Genomic DNA, 26,544 nt, shown 5'->3' on the forward strand with positions numbered 1-26,544 from the left:
CACAGCTTTTATCAGCAAATGATGTTCTCCTTTATCAGCGGTGAAGCAGGGATGACTTGTTAGCACCGGGCGCTGTGTGAACACGCGGGGAGCCCCAATATTCGCTCCTGGAGCCGCACCGGGACGGACCGGGAACAGAGAGTGGGACACCGGGAACACCCGAAACACCGGCAGAGACCGAGACACCGGGATCACCCGGACACCGCGCCCGCCCGCGACCCCTCAGCCCACAGCGAGGGGCGGGCGCGGCGCTGAGGGGAGGCACGCTCCCATTGGCTGGCGGAGGGAGGCGGGAGAGACGGGGCGTTGTGATTGGCTGCTGCCCGCGGCGGTGTCTCGCGAGAGCCGCGCGGCCGCCGCGGTCTCGCGCGGCCCGTCCCGCCCCCGGTCCCTGGGCCGGCGGCGGCGCCGCTCCCGCTGCGGCGGCCCCGGTGAGTGGCGGTGACCCGGCCGGACTGAGGGGGTGAGGGCTCAGGGCCAAGCTGATCGGGTCCTGGCGGTGGGAGGTTGTTTACGGTGTTTTGCTCCTGCTGTCTGCTCGCCGGACCGCGCGGGCACGGCGCCTCTCCGTGAGGGGGTGCGCGCTGTGGCCGGGCCCCATCCTCCGTGCCTGTCCCGTTCCGCCGTCTCCCCGTTTCTCCTTCTCTTCTCCGTGTCCCCCTTGTCCAGTGCCTCTCTTTCCCCCTTCTTTCCCCCTTCCCATCTCTCTTTCCCCTCATTCACCTCCTCTCCCCCGTGCCCCTTCCCCTCCCTCCTCGCCTTCCGTGAAGGACCCGGTCCCTCACAGGCCCGCGGTCACTGCTCTCATCCCTCATCCTTCTTTTTTACTGTTCTTAAAGAGCATGGTTGTGGCTGTTCCTCTTCGGGCAGGCTGCACCTCATCCTTGGAAAAAGATAATTGAGAAAGAAAAAGTTTGGCTGGTGGTGGAAGTGGAGGAGGTTCCTCTGAAGTAAGAGCCAAAGTAGATTGTGACTGGACTTTGCATCTGTGGCGTTGTGTGTCCGTGTGTCCGTGTGTGCTGTGGCTAAATGTGCAGTTGTTACATGGAGTTACAACTCTGTAAAGAGAAGCCCACAAGTGCAGGACACCTGAAAACCATCTCTGGACAAATGGGAAGGCTGTTGGATATTTATGTGAATGTTTTGTCATTTCTCAGCTTCTGATGTAAAAAAAAAAAAAATCTGAGAAAAATGAGCTTTCCTTTACCTTGTCTTATATTGTAGAGGGTAATAATAAATACTCAGACTGTTAAATTCTGAGTCTATTAAGGCGATTAAAGATTTTAACACTTTTCCAGGAATTATTTTAATGCTGATCACAGAAGTAGAGTTGGGAATTGTAATGGCTTGATTTCCTTGCTCTTCAGGACTAAGAGAGCTTTAATGTTAGGAGTGCCAAGGGCCGGTGTCTGTGCCCTGTTCCCTAAAGCAGCTGATGGAGGCAATGGTTAAAAACCTCTTAAAAACCTCACAAATGTGTGTTGCTCCAGAAGGACACAGATCACTGCTAAGAGCTGTTATCTGCAAATCAAGGGGACTACTCAAACTTATGAAGTAGTTTGGTTTACATGTGTGGTTGGGTTGTCACTCTTCAGCTGGAGTTTTGTGTACCAAGCCTATCATCAGATGGGATTTATGATTCAGGACCTTCACTTCCAATATTTGTTATGATTAGAAACCTCCTTCAGTGAAGGAGTGAACTAAAATAGAAAATATTATTGGTGGAAAGCAGTTTGGAGTCCTTGCCTTTCATTAATGAGAATTAATTTATACACAGAAGTCTGTAGCAAAATGGTAACTTTAAATTAATGAATAGTCTGGGTTTATTATGTTTTTTATGAGATAGTTGAAAAGATGCAGCATTGCTGCTGTTGTTTGCATCTAGACAGGATAATAATGACTTGAATTTTGGTTATATCTGAAAAACAAGTTTAATAAAGTCAGGTTTCAGATATGTGTTAATTTTTAATTTGTCTTCCTGCATTTGTTTTCTGGTTTTGAAATTGTCAGTTAAAGCTTGACACTTTGTTCTCTCTGGTTTTATTTTTAGTAGAGCAAGCTGAAAATCTGCTCTCTTATCTAACCCTTTATAAATTTTCTCACTGCAAGTTTCAGATTTCTCATATATTAGTGTATTATTTTTAAATGGCTTTACTGGCTATCTATCCCAATTACCTCTTCCAAGTGGTAAATTATTCCACCAGTTTTATATGGGAAAGCCTTCAAACTTTCATTGCTTTTTGTCTTACTGCCTTAAAAGATAATGGTGGTTTTAAATAATCTGAGACTAAAATCCTGTATTAATTGTCTGCTTTTCTTATCTGTGGGTTCTCCTTTTAGCACATGTGACAGGATAGATGTGGGACATCAGTAATGGTCAATAAAGTTGCTTTTTTTTTTTTTTTTTTTTTTATTATGGTGGCAATTTTGACAAAATAATCTGAAAGGTCCATCAAACATGTATGAAGCTAAAAGCATTAAATATACCCAAAGATTTCAGAGTTATTTCAGGTCTTATAATGCACTAAAGTTTAATCTAGAAATAATCAAAGGCTTGCTTCTAACATAGCTTATGGTGTGGATGTTCTGGGGACTTTGTATATTAACTGGAACAGGTGTGCTTAAATAAATTATCACATAATCTGTAATCAGGAACTCTTCCTGCAAAAAAAGCATGGCTACACCTTGGTAATACTGGGCTTTTTTCCTCTTTTTGTCTCCTAGAAATGGGTCTGCTCTCAGAAGATGCGATGCAGTAGATGTGGTGCTTAGTCATGGCATCAGAACTGTGTAAAACAATCTCTGAGGCAAAGCTGGAAAGGCACAAGAATTTGTTCTTAAATTACCGAAATCTCCATCACTTCCCTCTGGAGTTACTGAAAGATGAGGGGCTGCAGTACTTGGAGAGACTTTACATGAAAAGAAATTCCCTGACCACATTGGTACGACAGTCTCTTTATTGCAGTGGTAATGTCTGTGTGTTTAGCAATTGTGTTTTTTGGAACAGAAAAACAAAGATTATATTATAGAGAATCTGACCTGAATGATGTCATCAGCTGTAAGATATGAGTATTTGAACTTGCATAGGTAATGTAGAGAATAATAAATGGAATTCAAGACATTTTATGGTTACCCTTTTCAAGCTCTCAGGACCTTCTGGGGCTTTTCTTGTCAGGCTTGTTCTGTTGGGGTTTTTTCTAACCTCTACATTTTACTCCCAGAAGTGGTCAGTTTCTCCTGTGAGGTGATGCTGTGCAGTCTATTCTACATTTCTTCATTAGGCTGAATTACTTTTTCCCTTGGTGTGTGCCTTATTTCAAAGGCAATGTCAATCCCAGGGTCTAATTCCAGACCTGCTCTTAAGGTGCTGATAAAAACTTGTGTCTATGGGCTGCTGTTAATAGGAGAACACAGTTACATGTCACAGTTAATGTGGGATTTTCTTCTGGGATTTCTTCTTATTTTGTTGTTCTTCTCTGAACTGATACAATTCTCACCCTGAGTCAATGTTGTGACCTCAAAATTCAGCGTGGGGCAGTTAAATAACTGTGAGAGATGTTCTGAGCTGGTAAGACTCTATAGGATAGAGTCAGAACTTGCCACTGTCAATAGACTCAATTCTCCCAAGGTTTCATTTTTGGTTGCTTGATTGGTTTGGATTTGTTGGTTGGGGTTTTTTTTTGGTGGCCTCTTCCAAGGAATGAGAGGTAAAATAGTAGCAATAGTAGAGGAGCTGTAGGGCATGACAACTTAAAATTCACCAAAATTGTACAGTTTTCAAGGTTTCCTAGAACAAGTCCAGTACTAGTCCACTTTAAGGGCCAAAAGCTGAAAGGATTCTGAAGATTTTATGCCTTTTCTTTATCTTGAATGAGTCACTTAAGTTGACATCTACGGTAGAGAATTATTTTAGCACTCTAGTTTTGGGTAGTAATTTAATAATGTGTAATAATTTAACAGAAGGATAGGATTCATGGTTACAAATCAAAATTGCTACAAAATTAGCCAAAGGCTGTAAACAGCTCTGCCTTGACTCCTTGTGAAATTCAGTGATGATTTAGTGCAGTAAGGTTCACCAACTTTGCACTGCTCAAAAGATGAAACAATAAAAGGAGGGTTTTGTGTGTAAAGTGTTAAGACCTGGATAAAGAAACTGAAACAAAAGTTAAAATGTAGGTCATACTTAGGCAAAATTGCTTTCAAACAGCGTGAAGCAGAGCTTGATTAGAGTCACAGCAATCAGGATAACTTGCTCATAATGTGCCTTGTTGGGCTCTCATTCAAGTGCTCAGCACTATTGTTGGAACAAGGCAAACAAATTTGGGTGTCATTCACTGAGCATCTGTTCCACAGAAGAGATGTTGGAAGTTGTAGTGGACCAAAATAGATCAAGTCAGCAGCATGTTACAAAAAAAGGCAGATGTCTTTTTGGAACGTGGAAAGTTTCACAATCTCAATTAAAAGCAGAAGGAAGTAATTATTGATACTGTTAAAGCACAAGCTGGAGCAGAGAGTTTCATACTCGTGAACAGCCTGGGTGAACTGGAGAGAACCTAGAGAGCAGCAGCAAGGGACCTTCAGAGAGCATGCCCTGAGAGAAAAGGTTAAAGATTGATGGAGAGGAAAAAACAGGAGGAACTGGGGGAAACAGAAATCACAGCTATTTTTACAGAGCAGAATTTTATAATGAGGTTTTTCGATGTCCACTACTGGTAGCCCCTCAATTTTAGTAAAGTCATAGTAAGTCAGGTACACTGGGGCAGTGGGAGGAGTGGAAATCTCATCTGAGAATACTTGAAAACAAATTATTGAAGGAAGGTGTGTCTTCCTTATACTTCTCTAATGCAAGGTGATGAGCAGTAGCACATCAATAAACATTTCAAATGGCATGAATGTTACTTAAAACCATCAAAATGGAACCTGAACCATATTTCTCTAAAATTAGGTGGTACTTGTCCCACTGGTTCATTCCTTCAGAATTCTGAAAATAAATTACTAAATCAGCTTTGTTCTTTACTCTTCTCAAATGACTCTTGTCCTTGACAGATGATTCCTATGAAATGTCTGGGATAGTTATGCTGACAGAATTTACCTTGGCTAAGAATAATTTAATTTTTGTCTCCATTGGCAAGATGGAAGTGATGGAGTGCTGTGACATAATGAATGGATCAAGGAGCCATACAGCACACCAGTATCCCAGCATCAAATCTTCCCACTTCTCAGTTAATCTTTGATAACATCAACCTTCCAGTACCCAATTTCCCCATCTATTAAAGGAAATAGGCGGAAGCAAGATCAAAAATAATTGATCTTCATTTCCTCCCTCAGAATATGTGACTGCTGTCCTGTTCTGACAGAGCAACAGTGAGATGGTGACAATAGCCCGTGGTTCAGGTTAACATCCTTACTGCAATAAAGGCTGTAGGATGGCCGTGCAGTGGGTTTTTCCAGGCTGTTTGCAGTTGAGGCCGGAGCCCCTTTTTCCCGGCCGGAGCCCCTTTTTCCCGGCCGGAGCCCCTTTCCCGGCCGTGTGGGCCCGGCCCGGGCGGTCCCTGCGGTGCGGCGGGGCCGCCGCCAGGGGGCAGCCCCGGACCAGCGACAGCGCCCGCCGGTGACGTCACCGCCGTGGGTCCTGGCCCTGCTCGGCCCCGCTCGGCCTGGCCCACGGACTGCTGATCCCGAGCGGGGCCGTGCGCTCACATCCAGCTCGGGGCAGGCTTGCTGCACGGGAATAGCTCCATATTCCTCTACCATCAACTTATTAACACAAAATTATCTATTTTAGATACTATCGCTCTTTAAGGTATCATACATCATGTTTATTCACATGAATATTTCTAGTTTTAACAGGAATTTATTTATGTGATCAAGCTGCTTTTGAAATGCAGTCATTTCTGCATGTATCAGTATTGTAACCCCTTTTTTCAGTAAAACCAATCTATGTTAAAGCAAGTTTCTTAAGCAATAAAAACTGTCTTAACTTTGAATAATTTTGAGTATAGTTTCCAACACGACATCTGAAGCTTGTGAAGCCAATTTTGTGATATGTGCTCATAGTTAAAAATGCCACCAAGGAAGAGAATTACAGCTAGGGATCAGTTGGCAGTTAGGAAATGATATGCATGTTAATATGTAAATATGAAAATCTAGTTTGATGGATTCAGCAGTTCTGGCTTGGTGGTAATTGATCAAGCTACACAAAGATTGTAGGTCATTTCCCAGTTTAGCAGCATTATAAAATACATTCTGGTTAGACATCTTGTGTAGTTCTTGTTCTGCTTGAAGTCTGTAAAGGCTGCAACTTCTTAGCAAGCTCTTGCCTTCAACTCATTTATTTGAATATATTTTCAAAAGGAGGTGAGGTAATCCATCTTTTCAGCCTCAGAAATCTAACTCCCATTTTGCTGAGGACATGAAAATGTCACTTCCAGGCTCCAGTTTTGTTCAGTAGTGAATTGCTCACCCAGGATACATAGGATTGCTCTGATGGATACTTGGGTTATGGAACCAGGTTATTGTATAGACATTCCCCCTTACCATTTTTCCTGCTGACATGTAGTATGATGATTAAAATGACTTAGGCACACAATGTTTGTGTGTCTGTTTTTTGTTTCGAAACCTAAAAAATCTCTAACTCTCTTTCAGCCAGAAAACCTTGCACAGAAGCTTCCAAACCTCGTGGAATTGTGAGTTTGTGTAGGAGTTCTAATATATTTTTATTATGCTTATCTGTCTCATCTTAAAATAATCTAGAATCTATTACTTGCACATAATTTCTCTCTTAAGTGCAGAGGCTTTCTTGGAGGGCAAGAAAGGGTAATTTTTTTGTTGTGTTTTCTAAATTTGTTTGTTGTTGGACTTTTTTTCTGACAGAGGTGTATTAAGTCCAATTTTAATATTTTAAAAACTTCTTGTTTATTATATGAGAAGAACCTTTATACCAGTGTCTATACTGATAAGGGAAAAAAATCTTACCCCATAAATTCTGTGTAGACTTGTCACACTGATAAACCCCTGGAACCTCCCAGTGCAGTGGTCAGAGGGTTGTGACAGAGCCAGAGTAACAGGTTACAGCCTCCAGCCCATCCCTGGCTGCTCATTCCCACCCCAGCTCCCAGGGCTTTTATGAGCTCAGTCTTGCTGATTGTAGTAATCATTTTTTGGAACCAAGTCACAGTTTGTCAAATAGGAGTAGGGATCAGCATGTAGGGGTAGTAACTGTGGAATAATGATTGCTGTAGGCAGAGCAGTTTATCCAGTCTTGTCCAAAAAATGGATGTCCCATGAACTGGATTATTTTGACAATTAATTTAATTAAGCCCCTGAGACAATGTTTTCTTCCTTCCCCTTTTTTTCTTATAAAGTTTTGATTCCCTTCTGTGGTAGGATTGGCAGTGGGGGGTTAAAAGGGATATCCTCTTCTCCCCTTTTAAGCCCTTTGTCTCAATTTCAGATGAGTAACTGGTGGAGCATTGATTGTTTATTCAGTGGCCAGCTCCACACAGGAGGTGTTTATCTGAGGAGTCCATGCCCTCAGCTGCCTGATCTTGTCATCCTCATGTGGCCCTTTAACCCCCACGTTGGCCCTTTAACCTTTCTGGTGCCTGTGTCCGCAGTGTAACTGAACTGGTTTGTGGGTCACTGCAGTCTCCGACTCACTCAAGAGCAAATCCTCTCTGATCATGCCTCTGTCTTGGGAGTGTTTGTGCTCTGAAGTAGTAGAATTAATATTTTTATATTTGATGTCATGGGGCACCAGGAAACCTCCGTGTTATTTGATACTGCTTTTAGGAAAACCTGTTTAAATTACAGCTTAAAATAATTTCTCACAAACATTGATTTATAGGAGTCAAGCCTAATTATTTGGTGTACAGCAAGCTCAGTTGTCCCGCCATTATCCCACACATTCTGGAGAGAGCTGCAAAGGGCCTGTGGTTTGTGTAGCTCTAATAGGACAAGTCAGTTTCTGATGAGACAATGAGAGGTGTTTTGTTGTCAGGGAAGAGACCACAAAATAAGGATTTATTTAAACAATAATTTGGTACAGTAGCTCTCAATTTTGAGAGACAAATTATTTTTATTTTCCTAAAAGTTACATCCTTCACTTGTGTGTTGTTCTTTGTATATCATGCCTCTGATGCTGGATTATGAGGTGTAGCTCCTCATGATACAAAATACATACTATTTTTTAGCTTAAGTGAATTAGTTCACAAATATTTTCAGGAGCTGCAGCTGAAATGGATAGGAGAATTCTCATCCTATGTTTCTACAAGAATGCATGCTATTCTTATATTTGTTAAGTTTTTAGCAAAGTACAATTTTTAGAGAGAAGGAGAAGGTTCAGGTGCCCCATGCATTGAAATGCTTCTATGTCTTCTCCCTTGTTCTGTCTCCCGGAAAAGAGAGGTTCCTACTTTAGGAACTGCTCTGAATACAGCAGGAAAAAACATGCCATGAAAATAATTCCTGTGTGCCAAAGCAATTGAACACTGAGTACTCAATATTCCTTTACAGTTGGATATCAGTAGTGGAAAATTTTGTTACTGTTATTTTCTACAAGCTCCAATTGTTCTTTTGCAGCAATGATGATTGAAATCTGAAATGTGTAAAATCTAAGATCAGTGTTTATGTTACCAGAAGTACTGGAAGTGCTCCATCAGAGGGTGCTGAATATTCTTAGTGAGAGATCTGGCCACCCTCTGTAGCTGCATAAATAACCATGTGCAAGATTGGGTTTTTCTTTTGAAAAATGTACTTTAACTTTGAAAAACCCATTTTCGGTGAATAGATCATGTGCTTATTTCTTCACTAAAGGTGTGAGAGTTTATGTGTAGGGGAAAATGTTTGTAATTGTATAACTTGTGTGGGTGTGGGCTTTTTTTCCTTACCTTGGCCAGCATTTAGTGTCAAATAACCTGGTGATCAAATATGATTTATTCTGGTTATTCTCTCTGCTTATTCTTTTCCATTTTTGTTTTCCTCCATATGACTTGCAAAATTAAAGCCCATTATTATTGTAACTGTGCATGGTTTGTTTTACATAATTGTATGTAATTTTCTTTTAATTTTATGCTAATCATTTAATAATCCAAGTGAAACTTAAATACCTGTCCATTGCCAGTTTATACAGTTTCCACAGCTTTGTGGTCATAGGGAGGAATGGCTTTGAGGGTGCTCTTTCAGTCTGAAATTGGATATTTTGCAAACTGATTATGTAGCAGAAGTCCTTGAGGGTAACAGGTGGTGTCCTCTGCTTTTTCTCCTCCCCCCAGGTACCTTCATTCAAATAACATAGTTGTTGTACCTGAAGGTAAGTAATCTACCAGCTCACAATAAGTGGCAAGAATCATAAAATATTCATTTTTCTTCTTTGAAGAGGCCTACTTTTCCTTTATTTTTCCCATTAAACATTAAAGATTTTCATACAAAATATACCAGTGTAGCTTTTAGTTGATAATGTCCTTGTTTATGCTATGTTAAATTCCTTTAATGAATTCTCAAATGTACCTAAATGCTGTTTGCTTCAGTTCTAATTGCAGAAAGTGAAAAGGCTAAATGGCACTCATCTGCAGAAACTAAAAATCCAGAGCGTCTGCTGCTTTCAGGCAGTTACCACACTGAATACTCTGCTGGTTTAGATCATGACAGATCTGAAACCCAAAGGAGCAAGAACATGTATTAGTTTCTTTTCTTTGTCTTAATTGCAGTTATGCTCCCAACTTGAGGAATTTGTGTTCAATTTATGCTCTTTCTGAATATAAATTGGATAGAGTCAAAGGAAGAGAATGGAGAAGGTGGTTTCAGAGCAGAATTGTCTGAGGAGGATCTGGAGATGGGAGTATTCTGTACGTCCCTGTGTTTGTTACCCGTCTCACTGCCAGCAGAGCTATTTGTTAGCATTTCCACAATTGGTGTCACTGAGCTGTGAGACTGGCTTTAACACCTCGAGATGCTCAGACACAGCTGTTGGGTGCTGTGGCTTGTCCTCCTCTCACAGTCCTGTGAAGATTTTCATGTCACTCTGGGGTCACATTCACGTTTTAATCTGTTCTCTCACAAGCCATTGGCTCCCTGGTTAAGCTGCAGTTTCTGGACCTGAGTGACAATGCCCTGGAGATCGTGTGCCCAGAGATCGGCCGCCTGAGGTCCCTGCGGCACCTTCGCCTGGCAAACAACCAGCTGAAATACCTGCCTGCAGGTGAGTGCAGTGTCTGGGGTCCCAGCCCCGACACAGCCCTGCAGCTTCACCTGCAGCTCTGGGAGCCCTGAGTGCTACACCCTGCACTCGCAGGGATTGCTCTTTGTATTGCTCCCAGTGTGCTCCAGTTAGAGAAAAGCTGTGCTCCATGTGCTTGCAGAGTCCTGAACAATGCTGCTGAAGTGGGAAAAATGTATTTATTTAACAGCTTTTGCCATCGTATCAAGAAAATATTGAACTTCTTTGAGAAGACAGAAAATGCTAATGACAACTGTCATTATGATAAAATGATGTTTCTTCCAATTTTCCACAATAGAAAGGATTCCGGTCTTTCCTTCCTTTTTTTTCGCCCAACAGCCCCAATCTCATATTTTCTAAAAAGACACATGTCTAGTAGCTTTGCCTATGGCAATTCGATCTCATTGTGACAGTAGATAACAAATGTTTGTCTTGATAGTTTATAATAAAAAAGCAAAACTTACTCAAAGTAAATACGACACAAAGTCAGAAAAAGTTGGCCATAGGCAGATTTTGAAATTTTTTTTGTCTTCTAAATACTTTGATAAGCAGATAAAACATTATTATTCTTCCATCACCCTTATATCTGTTCAGATAAGATGGTGGTGATTTTCAAATTTAATTTTAGTTTTTAATTTTTCTCTGGTGTATTTGCATTTTCTGATCTGCAGAGATGATAAAAATTTAAGGCTATGATTTCAAAAAACTGGTCTAACTTAATCTAACAGGATTAGCTCTTGGCTCTATTTTAACTAATTTCTCAATGTGACCTTCATGTGTTTTAAGTTCACATTGTTTATTCTCAAGAAATGTACTGCAAATGCTTCTTGAAGTTTTGGGTGCAGAAATCTTGCTGTCCTTTCCTTGCACTTTTCTAGACAGCTTAAAAAGAAGTCAAAGGATGGTTATGATTAGAAAGAAAAAAAAATGTATATGACTATGTAAATGCTCTGGAATGAAATTAGATAAACCTGTTAAACATTATGACCCTGGGCCAATAAAATTTCCATCAATTTTCAGATGTCCTACATTCAAAAGAAAGGAGTGACTTGAGTGTGCTTTATGTTCCTCAAAGATAATTTACCTTATGGTGCTGTACCATGAAAGAAAGACTTGTTCAAAGAGAAAGTGACACATTTTCTGCAAAACTTCACACATTAACTTAAAAAGGTTCCAAAAAAGACTTTCAAAAGGATAATTTACATTACTGAAGAGTTGATTTGGAGTCTACCACATTTGATTAGGAACTGGTATCAGCTGAGACTTGCTGCATTAAATTTCTCCTGAAGTTTATAGAAAATTTGGTCCCGAGCATTGTCCCTGAATGTGTTTTTTGTGTGCATGACAAGTTTGCGTGCTTAGGAATACTGCTGGTGTTGCCTGCTTGTGCACTGGGGACTGCAGCAGTGTGTGGCCTTTGTGTTTGTGGTGGTGTCCCTCATGCCACTGCTGCTGCTGGTACTAATCCTGTCACTGTCAGTGGGACTGATGTCACACAAGTGTTACCAGCCCAAGCAGGATTAGCCTTTCACTCACACTGCATTATTTGCCCACTGGAGAGTTAATCTATTGCACTGTTTCCTAAACAGAAGTTTAGGAATTCCCAAAGAGGGTTTCCAAGTGTGTTTTCTTCATGTTCTCTGTAAAATTGTGGAGACTTCAAAGACTTCAGTAAAAACAAAATAGGGTTTCAAATAACACGTTCAACAATTGAAAAAGGAGAGCAAAATAATAAATTTTGATGAATTGTTTCATCCTTAATTATACTGGTAGCATGAATCTTCATTATAGTGTCAGCTAGCATTCTGTTGGGAAAGCTGGCAAAGTTCAGCTGAACTAGGATGGGATTTCTGCAGTGCATCATTTTACTGCCTGTTCACTGCTTTCTGTGCAGCAGACACTGCACTGCCAAGGAAAGACAGCTCTAAATGGCTCTTAATTTATAAAAAGGAACCATTTAAGATATGACTTAGCTTCTACTTGTGCAGAATTTAAAGATCTGCATTTAAAAAGAGCTTTTGGGTTTAGATGACAGTCATTTATGGAAATTACTTCAGAGTGGTTGCCCTGGCATTTCTCCTGGGTCTCCATTCCCAGTGTCTGGTGTTAAAAGTACTGTCAGTTTTTTCAAAATTCCATGGATATCTAGGAAGATACTCTTGATAATATCCTAAATCAGTTGCTAAAAAATATCTTTCTTGCAGCTGCAGAACAGTTGGATGGTAAATGTTTGCTATTATGTGTCTGAACAACCCCACTGTTCTATTACATTTTAATTCTTAAGAATGATTCTTTGCGGTGTTTTCCTTAATTGTGATTAAGAGCTGGAAGAAACAATGCAATTAATAGCATATGTTGATTCATTATGCATTTTTAATGGTTTTGTTCCACAGTTGTGCTCTTAATGTTCATTTTTAAGATTTGCATTATAGAAATCAAATTTTAAGCTAATTGAAGTGGTGTGCATTTAAGATTTAGATTTAAGCCTCTAGTCTGATTGTAGAGATTCTTCAGACACTGATAGAGGTTGAGCCTGTGCTGTGGTTTATCTGCACTGGGATGGGCAAGGTCTTAATCTCCTAAGTACTTGTGTTAATAAATCATGGCATAATTTAATAATGACAACCACTCTGCTTTTCTCAGGTATAGTCATGATTGTTCAGTGAGTTTTAAAAAACTATTTTAAGGGAGGAGATGAAGGAGAATGATAAAAATACATGCAGCCAGTGAAGATATCAGCTTTAGCTTCCTGAAGAAATCAGGCAATACAGGACTGATGATGGAAAATGGGCATGAGGTAAAGCATGGAAATTATGTCCCTTGGAGATGGGAGAAGCGCCCTCTGTGCAGTGGTACTCTGGTAGTGTGGCTATCAGTCCTTCCTTTGTGCTCAGCAAACACTCCCAAATCGCTGCCACCATTGGGTCAGCTCCTGAGCTTTGGCCTCAAGGCTCTGTGTTTGATTTGCCACTGCTGAGGGGGCTTCCATCAGCCTCTTCAGCTGTTGTGAGAACTGCTCAGAGGTGACTCAGCTGAACTTGTGTGAATTAAAGGGAAAATTTTGTCCAGAATAAGCATGTTGAAACTGAAATATAATAGCAAATGGCTGGAAGAAAATGCTTTGTGGAATTCTCTTAATGTCATATTTTGAATATACTTTAGATAAGATTAATAAGTGGACCAGTTTCTGCCTGATGCAGAGTATTCAGTATCTGCATTCTGGGGTAATCAGAATCCCTGAGAGGTTCTGCCTTTCAGAGAGGAGCTGATTAAAGAGTTGCAGATAAGTAAAAAGAGATTTAATGTTCTAAAGTTCTCTTGAGGGCTTGTTTTCATTTAAATGCACAACATTTTTTTGTTCTGCAAATTGTAAATCTTGTAGCTGCTGTCTTTAACAGTTTCTTGGTTCATTTATTTGGCTCTGGTAAATGCAGTTCTTGAACATGAAGTAAGTTTTGTGAAGTTTTCTACTATTTAAATGTAGTACTTAAATAATCTAAATTCTTGAGGGCCATTTGGAAATGTGTGACACCAAAGATGTTACTGGAAGAAGTCAGCACAAACGAAAGATGTTATTTTATTACTTTACATTAGTTCATGTAAGAGCTTGACTTAGACATGACACTGTGTTTTCACAGTAGCTGAACTTTATTTTTTCAGAGATTTCTCCTTTTGTTCAGTGAATTGATATTTCATTTTAACTTAGAATTGTAGAGTTAGTTCTAGATGCATGTACTGTCAGAAGGAAATGTTCTGAATCTTTCTGAATTCTTTCACTCACAAATTACTAACTAGATAGTTCCCCTTTGTTTCTGGTGCTTATAAAGCATATACTTCAGCTCCTTTCATTCTTGAGAAATAATATTTCTCTTTGTATAATAGTTATTGTGTCATTTGAAAAAAAAAAAAAAATCCAGTGAGATGCATTATAAAAATTGTTCTTGAAGAGTCCTAAAGCCAAAGTTCTCTGTTTTGCTGTTACCATTTAGATTTGGTTTGACTTTAGCCTTGGAGTCTTTTGATGTGTAGTGGTGGCTCTTCAGGTTTACATTTTGGTCTTATAGCTGGAATGCATGTTTGGGGAACAAATGACTTAAAAGGTGGATTATACTCAAATCTGGAGTCAAGTTTCTTGTTTGACAAGGATTAGATTTTTTTCCCCATTATTTGAGAGGTACTTCTCTTTAGAAACAGCAAGTTTTGTACCATCTTGTTCTAAGATTTAATTAAAAGTGAGGTTATGTTTACTCAGCACATGCTGGAGTTAATTATAGATTTACTGAAATGAAAAGCTTAATGTTTTGCCAAGTCAAGAGCAAAAGCTAAGTAATTAAAGAAGAGGGTATGGTTTGTGATCCCAGCCCATCTTTTGGCAAAATTCCCTTTAAGAAGAGGGAAAAAAAAAATCAGCAGTTGTCTTTACATGGGCTAGACCATGGTTCCCTTTGTGTTTGTTGTTCAGGAACTTCAAAAACCAAAAGCCGAGTACATTGACCAAGAAAAAAAAGGTGACCAAATAATAGCAAATTTCTTGTCAGGAAATGGGATTGGTGTTTGTTGGAATGTTAGAGGGAAGTGCAGGTGATGGAGCAGCGTTGCTGAAGGGGTGCAGGTCTGTGCCAGCGTCCAGGGCAGGTTCCTGCCCCAGCAGAAGGAAAGTGTGGCTTCCACTGCAAATCCACACTTCTGTCTTGTCTCTGGAAGCTCCTGCAGCTTGCATGCACTTGTTGCCATTTTTCTTCCTTTAGGCAGACTGAAGGAAAATGAATTCGTGTGCCTTTGGTGTATTTAAAGTGCAAACTCCAGCAATGTTAGGGGAGGTTAACAGCACAGAGACCCTTCCTTTCAGTTCTCTTCAAATCCTTTTCCTTTTTAAGGCAAATTGTTTTAGAAATATAATCAGTTTAAGACTCATTAAAATACATTTGTAGGCTTATAAAACTTTATCTTCAAAGCATTTGAGAAAGATCCTGTGAAGCTGATAAGGGAGTGTTATCCTCATTTTACAGAGTGGAAAAAAAGTGTTTTTAACAGAAGTGATTTGCTCCAGGGCACAGCAGGAGTCAGTGTTAGCCAGAAATAGAACTTGGGTGTTCCCATTCCATTTGTTAAGACCACACCTTTTTGAGGCTGATCATATTTAATGTTAGGGAGGATTGAGTCTTCCCACCCATTATTAGGAAATTAATAATTATCTCTCCATAATGAATAAGCCTCTAAGTTAATAGGAAATTAATAGCAGTAAGATCAGTGAGTTCTTGTAACTGAACCAGCTTGTGCTTCCAGAAGGCTGGAAGAGTTCAGGAAGATGAATTTTGAAATACGTAACTTTTATAGATAAATACTACATAATTTTCTCTTGCATGGTAACTTCAGTGTAATGACAAGGAGGGTTCAGTCGTTACTAAAATTATAAATCAAACTATAATTGTTGATTGCTGCTTTGTCTATTTATACAGTAACCCTTGGAATGTTGAGTGATTATTGCAAAGTCTGCTTTGCTTTTGAATTTGCTTTTCTAATTGGGGGCAGGAGAAACTTTCAGATATGAAAACTGCATATTCATTTCTCTCACTTTTTTAATGTTGCTGTGAAGTACAATATCTGTATTTACTATTCATACCAGTATTTAACTGGTAAAGACTTCTTGAATACCCAGTTTAGAATTCTGAATAGAGCTCAATATAAGGGATTTCAGTAAATCTTAAGTAAAGGCACATAAACACGACTTCTTTCCTCCCTTCTTTTCACAGTAGATTTCCACTGATGGGTACAGCATGCCAGTAATTCAATTCTTACTCTAGACCCTGGCATGAAAGTATGTGGTCCTAACTCAGTTTTTTAACTTGTGCTCCACATTTTGATTTAGAGACTTCAAAATCAGGGAAATAAATTTGGCTTCTTACCTGCTCCCCGCAGATTTCCCTTCTGCTATTATTGTTGTCTCTGGTTAGGGCAGATTGCTTTGATAATTAATAAAGCTCAGGGTTTTTTTTATAATGGTTGTGAGTTGAAAAGCAAAGGCACAAACTGATGCAGACCCTGTTCTTTTTTCCAAGTTGGCATAACCTTAGTCCACTCTGCTTTCCTAATTTAGTAACATGGATAAAAATATGCACGACGGGACAGGTTTGGTACGCCAGGCACCCATCCAGGAGCATGGTGTTTTTAAGTAAATGGACTTGTGGGGATTTGAGGAAAACACAGATTAGGTTACATGAGCTTTGCACTCTGCAAGTATGTAACTATTTAAAGGAGCATGGCCTCCTAAATAAAAATGTTAATTATTATAATAATATGTTGTTTTCTGTGAAGGAGTTGATGCCTAATTATTAAAAACAAGGTTTTCTTTGCACAGATCTGTAAAATATATGCTCTGTTTAATCACTGAATTCTAACTTCAGTTTGCTGTACTAAACCAAGGATCAGCATACTAAGCTTTACATTACCTCCTAGGCTCAACAACAACTAATTATAACTTTTTCCTAAATCAATGCAAAACTTACCCACACTTGCCTGCTACTGTGTTGTGTTTTTCACGTCAGGATTAGTAAGGCTTTGGTAATTATACTGTATTAATCCAGAAGCACAATAAAAATACCTGATAGTATCTCTAAGTCATTCCTTAGATTTCTACGAGGAAAAGCTTTTAAGTGTTTTGGTTTTGTATAAACTCCAATACAGCTCTATCCAGGCAGCCTTTAAGGACTGAATTTTTTTAAGAAAAAAAAAAAAAAAAAAAGAAGAAGAAATTACAGCAGGGAGGAGTTGGGAACAAAATGGCAACGTGGATGGGAAATGATTGGGGTTGGACTTTGAGACTGCTGAAGGTGACCAAAGCACAGGGCAGTGTATTGTGCTGGTATTCCTTATGGATTAACTTCATTGCACGTCCAAACACAGTGGTACCTGTTTATAATTAAAGGATGTTGGTTGCTTCAGACTTTATAACAGTCTGCCTTGCTCAAACATTTGGTTTGGGTTAAAATCTCTGGAGGACTACTAGTACTTCTGAGTGCTTGAAATTTATGGGGAGGGAAGTGAAGACAGAGAATAAAAGAATTCCACTAAATTCCTGGAAATTTTCCTTAACTGAAGTTTTTCCTGTATACCCTCACCTGTATAGAATGTCAGAATGAGTCATCTGTGCATAGAGCTGCTCACTGTCCTCTCTTTGTCTACTTGCCCCTTCTTAGTGTTATTTTCTTTTCCACTTCCCCCCTGTTGAGGGGTTTTAAAAGCCTCTTTGTTACTGTCGTACAGCATTTTTCAGTGTACCACGGAAGGTTCATAATGTCACTGGATGCTGGTAACAAAAATAGTATAAACATAGTCAGAAAAATTCCAGACCTATATTTTATGGTTAAAAATGTTGTTCCAATATAGGCTTTTGTTCCAACACTTCTTCCAGATGGGTTTCTATTGGGTGCACTGGAACTGAAATATTTCCCGTAACTGTAGCAGAAATGACGTTAACAAACAAAAAATCCAACAAAAGTATCTCTTTCAACAATGGCCTGCGGTATTCCTGGTATTCCTCATTCTGGTGGTGCACAGCAGGTCCTCAGAAATGCATGTGCTGAGCATGTATGTGTTGTAATTCAGTAATGTGAAAACTAATGGGAACCAGTTGGAGGAAGCCATCAGCATCTCTCATTGTCACATTTAAATTAGAGATTCAAATATTGCTTTGTGTACCAGGCTTATTGGACTAGAAAATTCTATCTTAAAATTTGCTATTCTAATTTTCAGCAATCACTGGAAAATGTATTTAGAAATTAGGCTCCTTTAATGAGCATGGGCTTAGTTAAAAAAAGAAATTGCGATATGGTTCAGTGTGTTACATTTTCAAGTACCTGCAATTTTATGAAACAGATTTTAACTTTTGCGGTCATTTCATATCAGAAAAAAAGATGAGGCACAGACTGAAACTGAAGCCTGGCATTGAGGCTTCATGTCAATAACTGGAAGCCTAAAATCCTATTGTAGCACAAGGTAATGACCAAGTGTTTTGAGCTTTCTAATACTAGTTTTATAATATTTAGAGGTCACTCGAAATTGTAACATAACTTTATTGATTTTTATTCTTTTCTTCTTTCTTGCACATTTTAGCAAGATTATAATGATTTTGGCTCAATCACAGGGTTTTTTTTGGCCTCTATCTTTGGTGATGCTTTTACTTGAAAAAAAATCTGTGCCTGATTGAGTTTTGACTGTATTTAAACATGAGCAGTATGCTGATGTAATTACTGAGTTCATTAATAGATCAGGAGTGTCTGGGAGCTGGGTACTGTACATCAGCATCTCAGACATCCTTGTTTTGTTGAAATTCCTTTGTATGATCTGAGCAGAAACTGACCTGTAAATGTTCCCTTTTTATGTGGCAATTCTTCCTGGCTGCCAGATTGTAGTGACAGTTAGGGTGGCATCACCTGTCTGGACAGAGACATCTCAGAAAGACACCACCTGTGTTCTGATCACTAATTACTTTATTAATAGATTGCTAAACAAACCTGATTGTAGAGGGTAACACTGTGACCCTGTGAGGCTGCCTGTGCCTTGCTGTTGCCTGATTTTTTTATTTTCAGTTCTGAAATTTATTCTCAATTCCAAATCCCAGATCCTCATGTTTCTCAGTTTGAAACTGGATTCTGAGAATGGGCCAATGCTGCCATTTGTTCCCTTCTGTTCCATGTGAGATCGTAGTGAAAGGTTTCCATGCATCAAACTCAAAGAATCACCCCCTCCACCCCGCCCCGTTCCTGCCCTCCTTTGAAGAGGAGCTCCTAAGAAACCTGATGAGGTGTAGGTGAAACCAGGATGGAGCAGGAGGAGCCAAAGTAATTATTCCGGTGGTGCTCCCAAGCCTGTTGAGCTTCTGGCTTAGCAGTGCTCCTGAAAATCAGAATCCTTGCAGGGACACGTCTGTTGCTGTGCTCTGGGCCATGGGCTTTCCCCGTAGCTGTTCCCCTCGAGGGCTCTCAGATAGGAGATAAAGGAGTTGGAGCTGCTTCTAATGGGGCTACTTGGATGATTCTCACATTCCTGAGAGGATGGGAGCAGATTTAACTGGATTCTCTATTGTTCAGACATTTGGTGCTGCCTCTCAAACCCTGGCTGTTCTTCTGCTAGCAGTCCTTGATTTCTCAAGTGACTGTAAGCCTCGTTTCTCCAGGGGTTTTCATCTTGTTTGTGGGGGTAGGCAGGAATTTTGAAGATGTTAGAGAGTGCTTTAAGTAATCCTGACAACCATTCATCTGAAGATTAAAACTCTGTGAAGATGTTGGAGGTCTTAATATGGGTGTAGAAACGTGGTAGTTATGTTGCATGTTCATATGCCTTTTTATTAAATAAGGAGTCTTAAGTATAACTCATTTCAACACAGTTCATTAAACATAAAATTGCATAACATTTTTCTAGTAAACTCAATTTGAGATTTCTCAGTGAATTGTTAAAATACAGATTTTTTTTTTTTAAAGGGAAAGACTTGCATGTCCAAGTAACTTCCAGACTTTGCTTTTAAAAGCTAGTTACGTGGTATATGCAAAGCAATAAATTGAAAGGAATTTAAGATTAAATATTGATTTTAATACTAGGGTGAGAAACGGTCTTGAGATGACAATAAAATGAGTAATAGGGTGATGTGGAAATGCTGCTAGACAGACAGAGAGTTGATACAGTAATGTACCAAGTTGTCATTCAAACATCTGACAGAAGAAGTGACAACCTGAAATTTTTAGGGTATATGGGAACTGAGTCTGCCATGGATAGATCTGCTGCTTAGGAACCGAGGGTTTGGAAAGGAAGTCTTCTGACCTTTGAATGTCTCCCCAATGTCATGCAGAGCCAGGGGCCATGAGACAAAAGTGGGAAGTTTATACAGCAATATATAACTTTAGAGAACATTAAGTTGTCATTGCTGCTTTGATCAGTGATAGAATATACTTTGATAAAACTCAGATAAAGGGCTTCAGGCTGTAGCATCAAAACAATGCGTTGTGTTCCTTTTAGTTTGAAAAATGTATTTCTACAGTCTGTTTTTAAGAAGTGGAATGTGCTCATGAGAACTGATTAGACCTGGCACAGAGACCTAAATAATGAAGGTCACATAGAATTATTTGTTTCTTACATTTTGATTGTTTGAAAACCTGGGTTTGAAATTTATGGGGCGGTCTCATTGTGACACAGTTATATACAAGAGAAAAAAAAATCCTTCTGCAAGTGGCTACAGTTGTGTTTGAATTCAGTTGTTATTCCATTTGTGCTGTTTGTTTTATGTGAATTTATTATCCGCATAGCAAATGAGAGGAAGAAGTAGAGGGTCTTTGGTTGCTTTTAGTCAATCTTATTCCTGTGGAGTTGAATCTAAGGTGTAGAAAAACAGACTACCAGAAATGCCATTTTACAGGGATGCAATTCTGTGTATTCCTGCTTGGAGTGTTTGAAGGTCTTAGTTACATAAATGTATCTAGAAATCCATAGACTATAAAACCTAACATTTCTAGCAGTTTTAATTATATGAGTTATCAAGTAGGCTATAAAGCTTAATAGATCATTACTCTGTTCATAGCTCTGGCAAATCCCCTCCCACCCCCAACATTCATGGTGGCATCTCTGATAATCTTGGTAAATGAGAAAGCGTGATGGTTTGTTGCTTGTCTGGCTGCTTTGCTCTGCAACTGTCATCAGGACTGCTGAAAATTCATGTAATCTCTGTTGTGTTTATTATGATAAAGTGTGTTAAAGATATTGTGGGGGATTTAGTTTGCTTTTGTGCGTTAGAAAAAGCCCAACCTAACCCAAGAAGGAATCTTTAGGATCTTTTACCTTTATTCTTACATAAGAAAAAAATCTGCATCAAAAGAAAATTCATGTAGGTTATTGTAACTTCTTTTAAGGTGTCATTTCCCTGCTTTTGAAACTTCTTCCCTCAACATGCTGAGTCCTTTACTGAGAACACAGCAAAGGCTCTTTGGAATTTGATACCAGGGTTTTTCCGTGCTAGGGCTGGCAGCAGTCAGGTTCTGAGCAGCGCCCTTGGGGCGGTCACGAGGCGGATTCTCCGCGTTGTGCAGTGCGTGCATCAGCCTGTCTCCATCGGGGCAGCAGCAGGATGGCACTTCTGGTTCAGTCTTTTCCCTCTGACTGGTCTTAGAGCAGCCACTTGTTACTGAGGACATGCTCTGAGAAATGAACCTCAGCTCAAGTAATCGCATAGTGCTTAATCTCAGACCTGCTTCCTAAGTAAAGGAATTGAAGAAAAAGTTGGTTTGTAACTCATCTGTCATCACTGAATTCTTCTGCTGATTATCTGATTGTAAAGATAAGCCTTTACTGATTGCCTGGCTCAAACACATGTGAGATGTATGAACCTCTCGCTTCTGCAACTTCAAAACAGATGCTCTTTAAAGTACTTGTAAAAGTCTTCAGGCTAGAGCTGTTACCCAAAAGTAAAACTGAACTTCAAGAGAGTTTTAAGGGCGTCTCTCATAAACCTTTGCCAATAGCTGTTCACACGGGTGAAGACAGATGTGTATTGATAAGGCTGAGACCAAACCTCGGAGGTGGGGACGTATTTTGAGAAAGATGTTTCCCATACAGATGGTGTTGAGCTTTCTGTAGTATGAGAACTTCTTTAATATCAACAGTCTGTTCAGTGGTGTTTAGTCAGGCTTTCAGAGAACCTCAGCTTTGAACAGATACTAAACTGCAGGTGTTTTTTCCCTGAAATTTTTCATCAGTTTGTAAATGTGCGAAAAAGAAATGGTGGTAACTGCTTTGCAGTTTCCAGGTTTACTTCAGAAAGGCCTTAGTGATTTCAGTGTGCTGGACTGCCAAGGATCTGTAACTTTGTTTTGCTGCAGTGACTTATTTTGGGAGGGTTCTAAGTTCAAGTAATCCATACAAGCAAAACCAGCTTTTCAGGGGGATTATGTCTATGCTAGCTGCTTTTACTGACATTATTAAAAAAAAAAAAATTATCTGTTAATTCTAACTAAACTAATTTGCTAGTAATTTCCATGTAAAACCTCTTACTAATTTGAAATTTGTGAATTTTTTTTTTGTGGTTGCACTAAATTAACATTTGTGACAGGAAAAAAATAAGTCTAGAAGCTTGTTTTTTATAGTTTCTAGAGTTAAGTGTTAAAAGTTAACTCACTTCCCCCTTTAAGTCTAAAGGCTTTATAAATAAAGTTATCTGTGAATGTAGTTTTTTGTCTCTTTGGTTTCCTTGTTTTTTTTCCCTTTCTTTCCCTAAGCTCTCCCCAACGGATGTACAGTGATTAGCAGTATTAACAGGTAGTTGATTTTACTTGTGCATTAAGCAAATGCAATTTACTAGTAGGGATTGAGTGCTCAGGGAAGCTTGGAGAACAAAGTCATTCAGTCTTTGAAGGGGAACAAACACTTATTGTTAATGCTGTGCAATATAAGAATTTTATAATATATTGATTTCCATTTTGACCACACTGACCATGTATAATTTAGTTTTCTGCATATCACTGTGAGAGAGTTAAATTACTACTTGTTATTGACGTCCTTGTTTTTACTCAGCTGCTCTGTTAAATGAATGGAGGGAAAATAAAATGCATCATTTACTGACACTAAATCTAAATGGAAAAAGTCTGTAAAGAGAATGGGTAGAACTCGAGTTATGATGTGAGATTAACCTTCCTGTGGTTCATGTCACACACACAGAGTTTGATACCTGTATTTCAGTTAACTTAATGTTATTGCAGTGGTATTTAAAATAAAGACCTGTGTTTGCCTTAGCATTGTCCAAATCTGCATTATATTGTCATTCTAGATGGAAGGCTTTGATGCCAAGCAAGTGCAAGTGTACTCTAGTTGGTAATTATTTAACATTTGAGAGCTTTATGAACTAAGACTATTTATTTGTGTAGGTAAAGGAATGCAGTTCAAAATTACTTGAGTGGGGAGTTTGGAGTGTAATTGCAAGCCTTACTTGTCTACTTTGTGCTGATTTGAAACACTAAACAGCAGAAACTGTCACTGATTAAGACAAAGCTTGCAGTTGCTTTCAGCACTTACAAAATCAGGACAATGCTGGTGTTGCTTGAAGTCAGATGTCTTCTTTTTTACTGATAATCTTAGCTCAAAACTTTTAGTAGTTGGTCCATAGCATTTTTCATGTAGTACCCATGTCACTATAACAGCTCCTGCCTCCTCTTCTTGGCTGGTGAATTCTCCAGGCTGCTGAGTTCAGCAGAGACAGCTGGGACAGTGAGGAGGAGCGAGAGAGTCTCCTGGTGCTGCTGCTAGAAAAGGATATCTGGATCTATAGTTTTCATGGCTATTATAGTGGGAATATTTCCTGTAAGGTTCAGCCAGTCCCTCCCCAGTAATTACTGTTGCAATTTGTAGTAACTGCTAGTGGCCTGGAAGAACTCTTTATTTTCATAGGACTTAAGACATTCCTTAAAAAAACAATTTTTTTAGTAGTTTTCCTTTAAAACTAGCATTCCTTAAAAAACCAAATATAGTGACTCCACTGCTGCAAACGTGGCTCCAAGCTAAAGATCTCCCTTTGATTCATTTCCTTATCCCACACAAATTTATAGTTGCATCTTTTTGTTATCAAGGCCAAATTTGACCCTCAGGGAAGGGTGTTCTGTGGTGTCTCCCAATAGTACAATGAGTGAGCCATAAATTGCCTTGCTACAACAGTACTTTCCATTGAAAGATAAAAATTGAACCTGGGCCTATTGCTTTTGTTATGCATTTAGTGGAGAGGAAGAAAAAAAACCCTAACTAACCTCAAGAAGAAGAAAGATGTGTCTGTTGTGAGTTGGCTGGAAACAGTTGATAGCAACAGTCACAACAGATTGGTCTTTGTGTGGATTATTTAGACACCAGTGCAGTAATGAGTTAGAAGCCACTAATCTGTGTTTGTCAGAGAGACCACTCTGTTGTGTTGATCTCAAGTTGTTCCTTGGACGAAGAAAGGAAAAAGCTGTCCTAAAATTTACAGCCAGGACCAGCCTTGTCTCTGTGGCTTCCTGAGCTGTCCTTAATCTCTCCTTAGGATGCTCCTTTTGTTTGCCTTGGTTTCAGTACTGGTTTGTTGTATTTAAGGAGCCATCTTCAGCTGTCTGGCATCATGAGTTTGAATCGTCAGCTCTGTATTTTATGCACCAAGTTTTTCTGGAAGGCTTTCCCCCCCCCCCCTTTCCATGTATTAATATTAGTGCACATTGAATGGTGGACAATGTGCAGCAGTAAAGATAGTCAGACATAAACAAAACAAGAGAAACATAACAGGTCTCATGCTTTATTCATGTCACTTCTGTTTATGTTCTTACCACCCAGAAAAAGGAAAACAGCTGCTCCTCAACAGAAAGATAACAGCAGAAAAACTCCGTAAATAAGAGACTTTTTCTGTAGAGTGCTAGTAGAATTTTTCATGCAATATATTTGATAAAGTACCATTTTGACTCTTTATGCTTAATTTTGGTTGCTGTAGTCAAAAATTGAGGTATCATTTAATAAAACCATAGAATAATATTAATACATTAATTGTACATCTTTGTTTGTGTAACAACAGTACCTTGCTGTGGGGCAGTGAAATAGGCAGAGCACACAAGAGCAGAATGAAAGGATAGGTTGTCTTCTGAAAAAACAAACCAACCAAACAAACAAAAAACCCCAAACCAAGAAAACAGCAAACCTGATAGTTTCATGGCCTTGAGTTACCTTTGTGCATAAACAATTTTTTCCTCTCCCTGTTCCTCTTGCCCTTCCTCCCACCTTTTCCACTTTTCTCGTGTATGATAATTTCTGGTATTTTTATCATCTGGTTTATTCTAACTATTCTCATTGAAACCATCTAATTGTGGACAAAAATGTAATTCCAGACCTGCACTGAGAGGAAATACAGGCTAATAACCACTGTGGATCTGTGCTCTGTGTGTGTGCTGAGAGAAGCACAGAGTGCTGGGCCCATGGCATTCAGACAGCTGCCAGTTCTGTTAACTGAAGTTTAATTGTGGTGTAAGATGGGGAACCACTGACCTTTAGAAGAATTTGACTTAATGAGACCCTCATACCTGATGTCTATTTTCAGCCATTTTTAACTGACCTAAAATTACTGTTTAGCAAGGTTGGACTTTATGGAGCCACTTTTCTCACCTTTGCTTGTGAATGATGGCACAAAATAAATAAAGATTGGTACTAAGTTTGCATGTGACATTTAGCAAGGTTGAGGGGGAAAAAAAAATCTATTTTGGTATGTTCAGTAGAAGTATGTATTTTTCACTTGGTTTTGGGCTTTGTCTGCTTCTTAAGTGTTTCGGAGGAGAGTCAATGTAGTTTATGGCTGAAGTAGGTGAAACCAAGAATTGGGAAGAGCTTTGAGAGGTGTTATATGACTATGTTCATTCACAAAGACTGTTCTGCCCCAGAAAAATCTTTCCCCTTGTTCTTTGCAGTCAGAATATTTGTGTGAAATGCAGCCATAAGTATTGCTTTGAAATTAATAGATTGAAGTTTGATCAGCTGGGATAGAGGCTTTCTTCTTCCATAGACATTTTATGGATCTGAACTCACTGAGTACCTTATTTAAAAGTGAGTTATTCATAATAGAGGTGCTGCAGTATCACAAGATGTCTTCCAGTACCTCCTTTTTTTTCCTTTAAAAAATGAAGCAAATATTAGACTATGTGGGAGAAATACGAGGAAAATCATCTTCAGGTCTGTTAGACTTTACAGAACACTTTTCAGGCTCTCTTACCAACAGTAGGGAGATGCAACAGTGTCAAAATGTAAATGGGACTAAATTTGCCTGCCCCTTTCATTGTCCTTAAATCTAATGATACCAATTTCAGTTATGGTTAAACTTCCTTGTTTGAAGATGGCACAGGTCTACCTTAAGTGTCAATTTGTGCTAGAAAATTTAATTTTTATAGGCTATGGAATGTGAGCTGTGTGGTAGGACAGTAAATGTAATGTAATATATAATGGGCTATTTAATTTATTTTAACCATTTTAAAGTCTATTTAAGTCCTCCTGAGACATTCCAGAGCAGATCTAAAGGAGTTCTTCTCCATCAAGCTCTCAGCAATTTAGACTTACACTTCCTGTCTGTTACAGTTTTCAATTGATAATAGTATACACTCCAAATTCATGGCACTTGGATTTTTTTTTTTTTTTTTAGTGGGACAGGTAGTAAGTTCTGTTAAGTATGGAAGAAGACTTCAAACACTTTTCCTCACTGGTGCATGGTTTTCAATAAGGAAATGCATCTTGTGCTCAGGTTCATGGAAGTTGATTAAAACATTATTTCAAGAGCAAAGTAGGGTGAAATTGCC

General features: G+C 39.2%; 1 protein-coding gene across 9 annotated transcripts in view; it reads left to right on the plus strand.

The window, feature by feature from the left end:
* The first annotated feature begins 231 nt into the window (after nt 1-231).
* The window catches only part of LRRC28 (leucine rich repeat containing 28), a 51,619-nt gene continuing 25,306 nt past the window's right edge, over nt 232-26,544 (plus strand). For 2 of the 9 annotated variants that reach the window (XM_030281068.4, XM_030281067.4), the window contains exons 1-2: nt 2,803-2,942; nt 10,061-10,198. Coding sequence is in view for 7 of the 9 variants with exons in the window: in XM_072934000.1 (XP_072790101.1) it covers nt 2,760-2,942; nt 6,646-6,686; nt 9,273-9,310; nt 10,061-10,198 (400 nt within the window). In the remaining 2 variants the exon portion in view is untranslated. Of the gene's footprint in view, nt 464-839; nt 951-2,724; nt 2,943-6,645; nt 6,687-9,272; nt 9,311-10,060; nt 10,199-26,544 lie in introns of those variants that run through there. The other 7 variants (XM_072934000.1, XM_030281066.4, XM_030281064.4 and 4 more) reach the window with 7 other exon arrangements.

The sequence above is a fragment of the Taeniopygia guttata genome, chromosome 10 (genome assembly GCF_048771995.1).
Source record: "Taeniopygia guttata chromosome 10, bTaeGut7.mat, whole genome shotgun sequence".
Lineage (NCBI taxonomy): Eukaryota > Metazoa > Chordata > Aves > Passeriformes > Estrildidae > Taeniopygia > Taeniopygia guttata.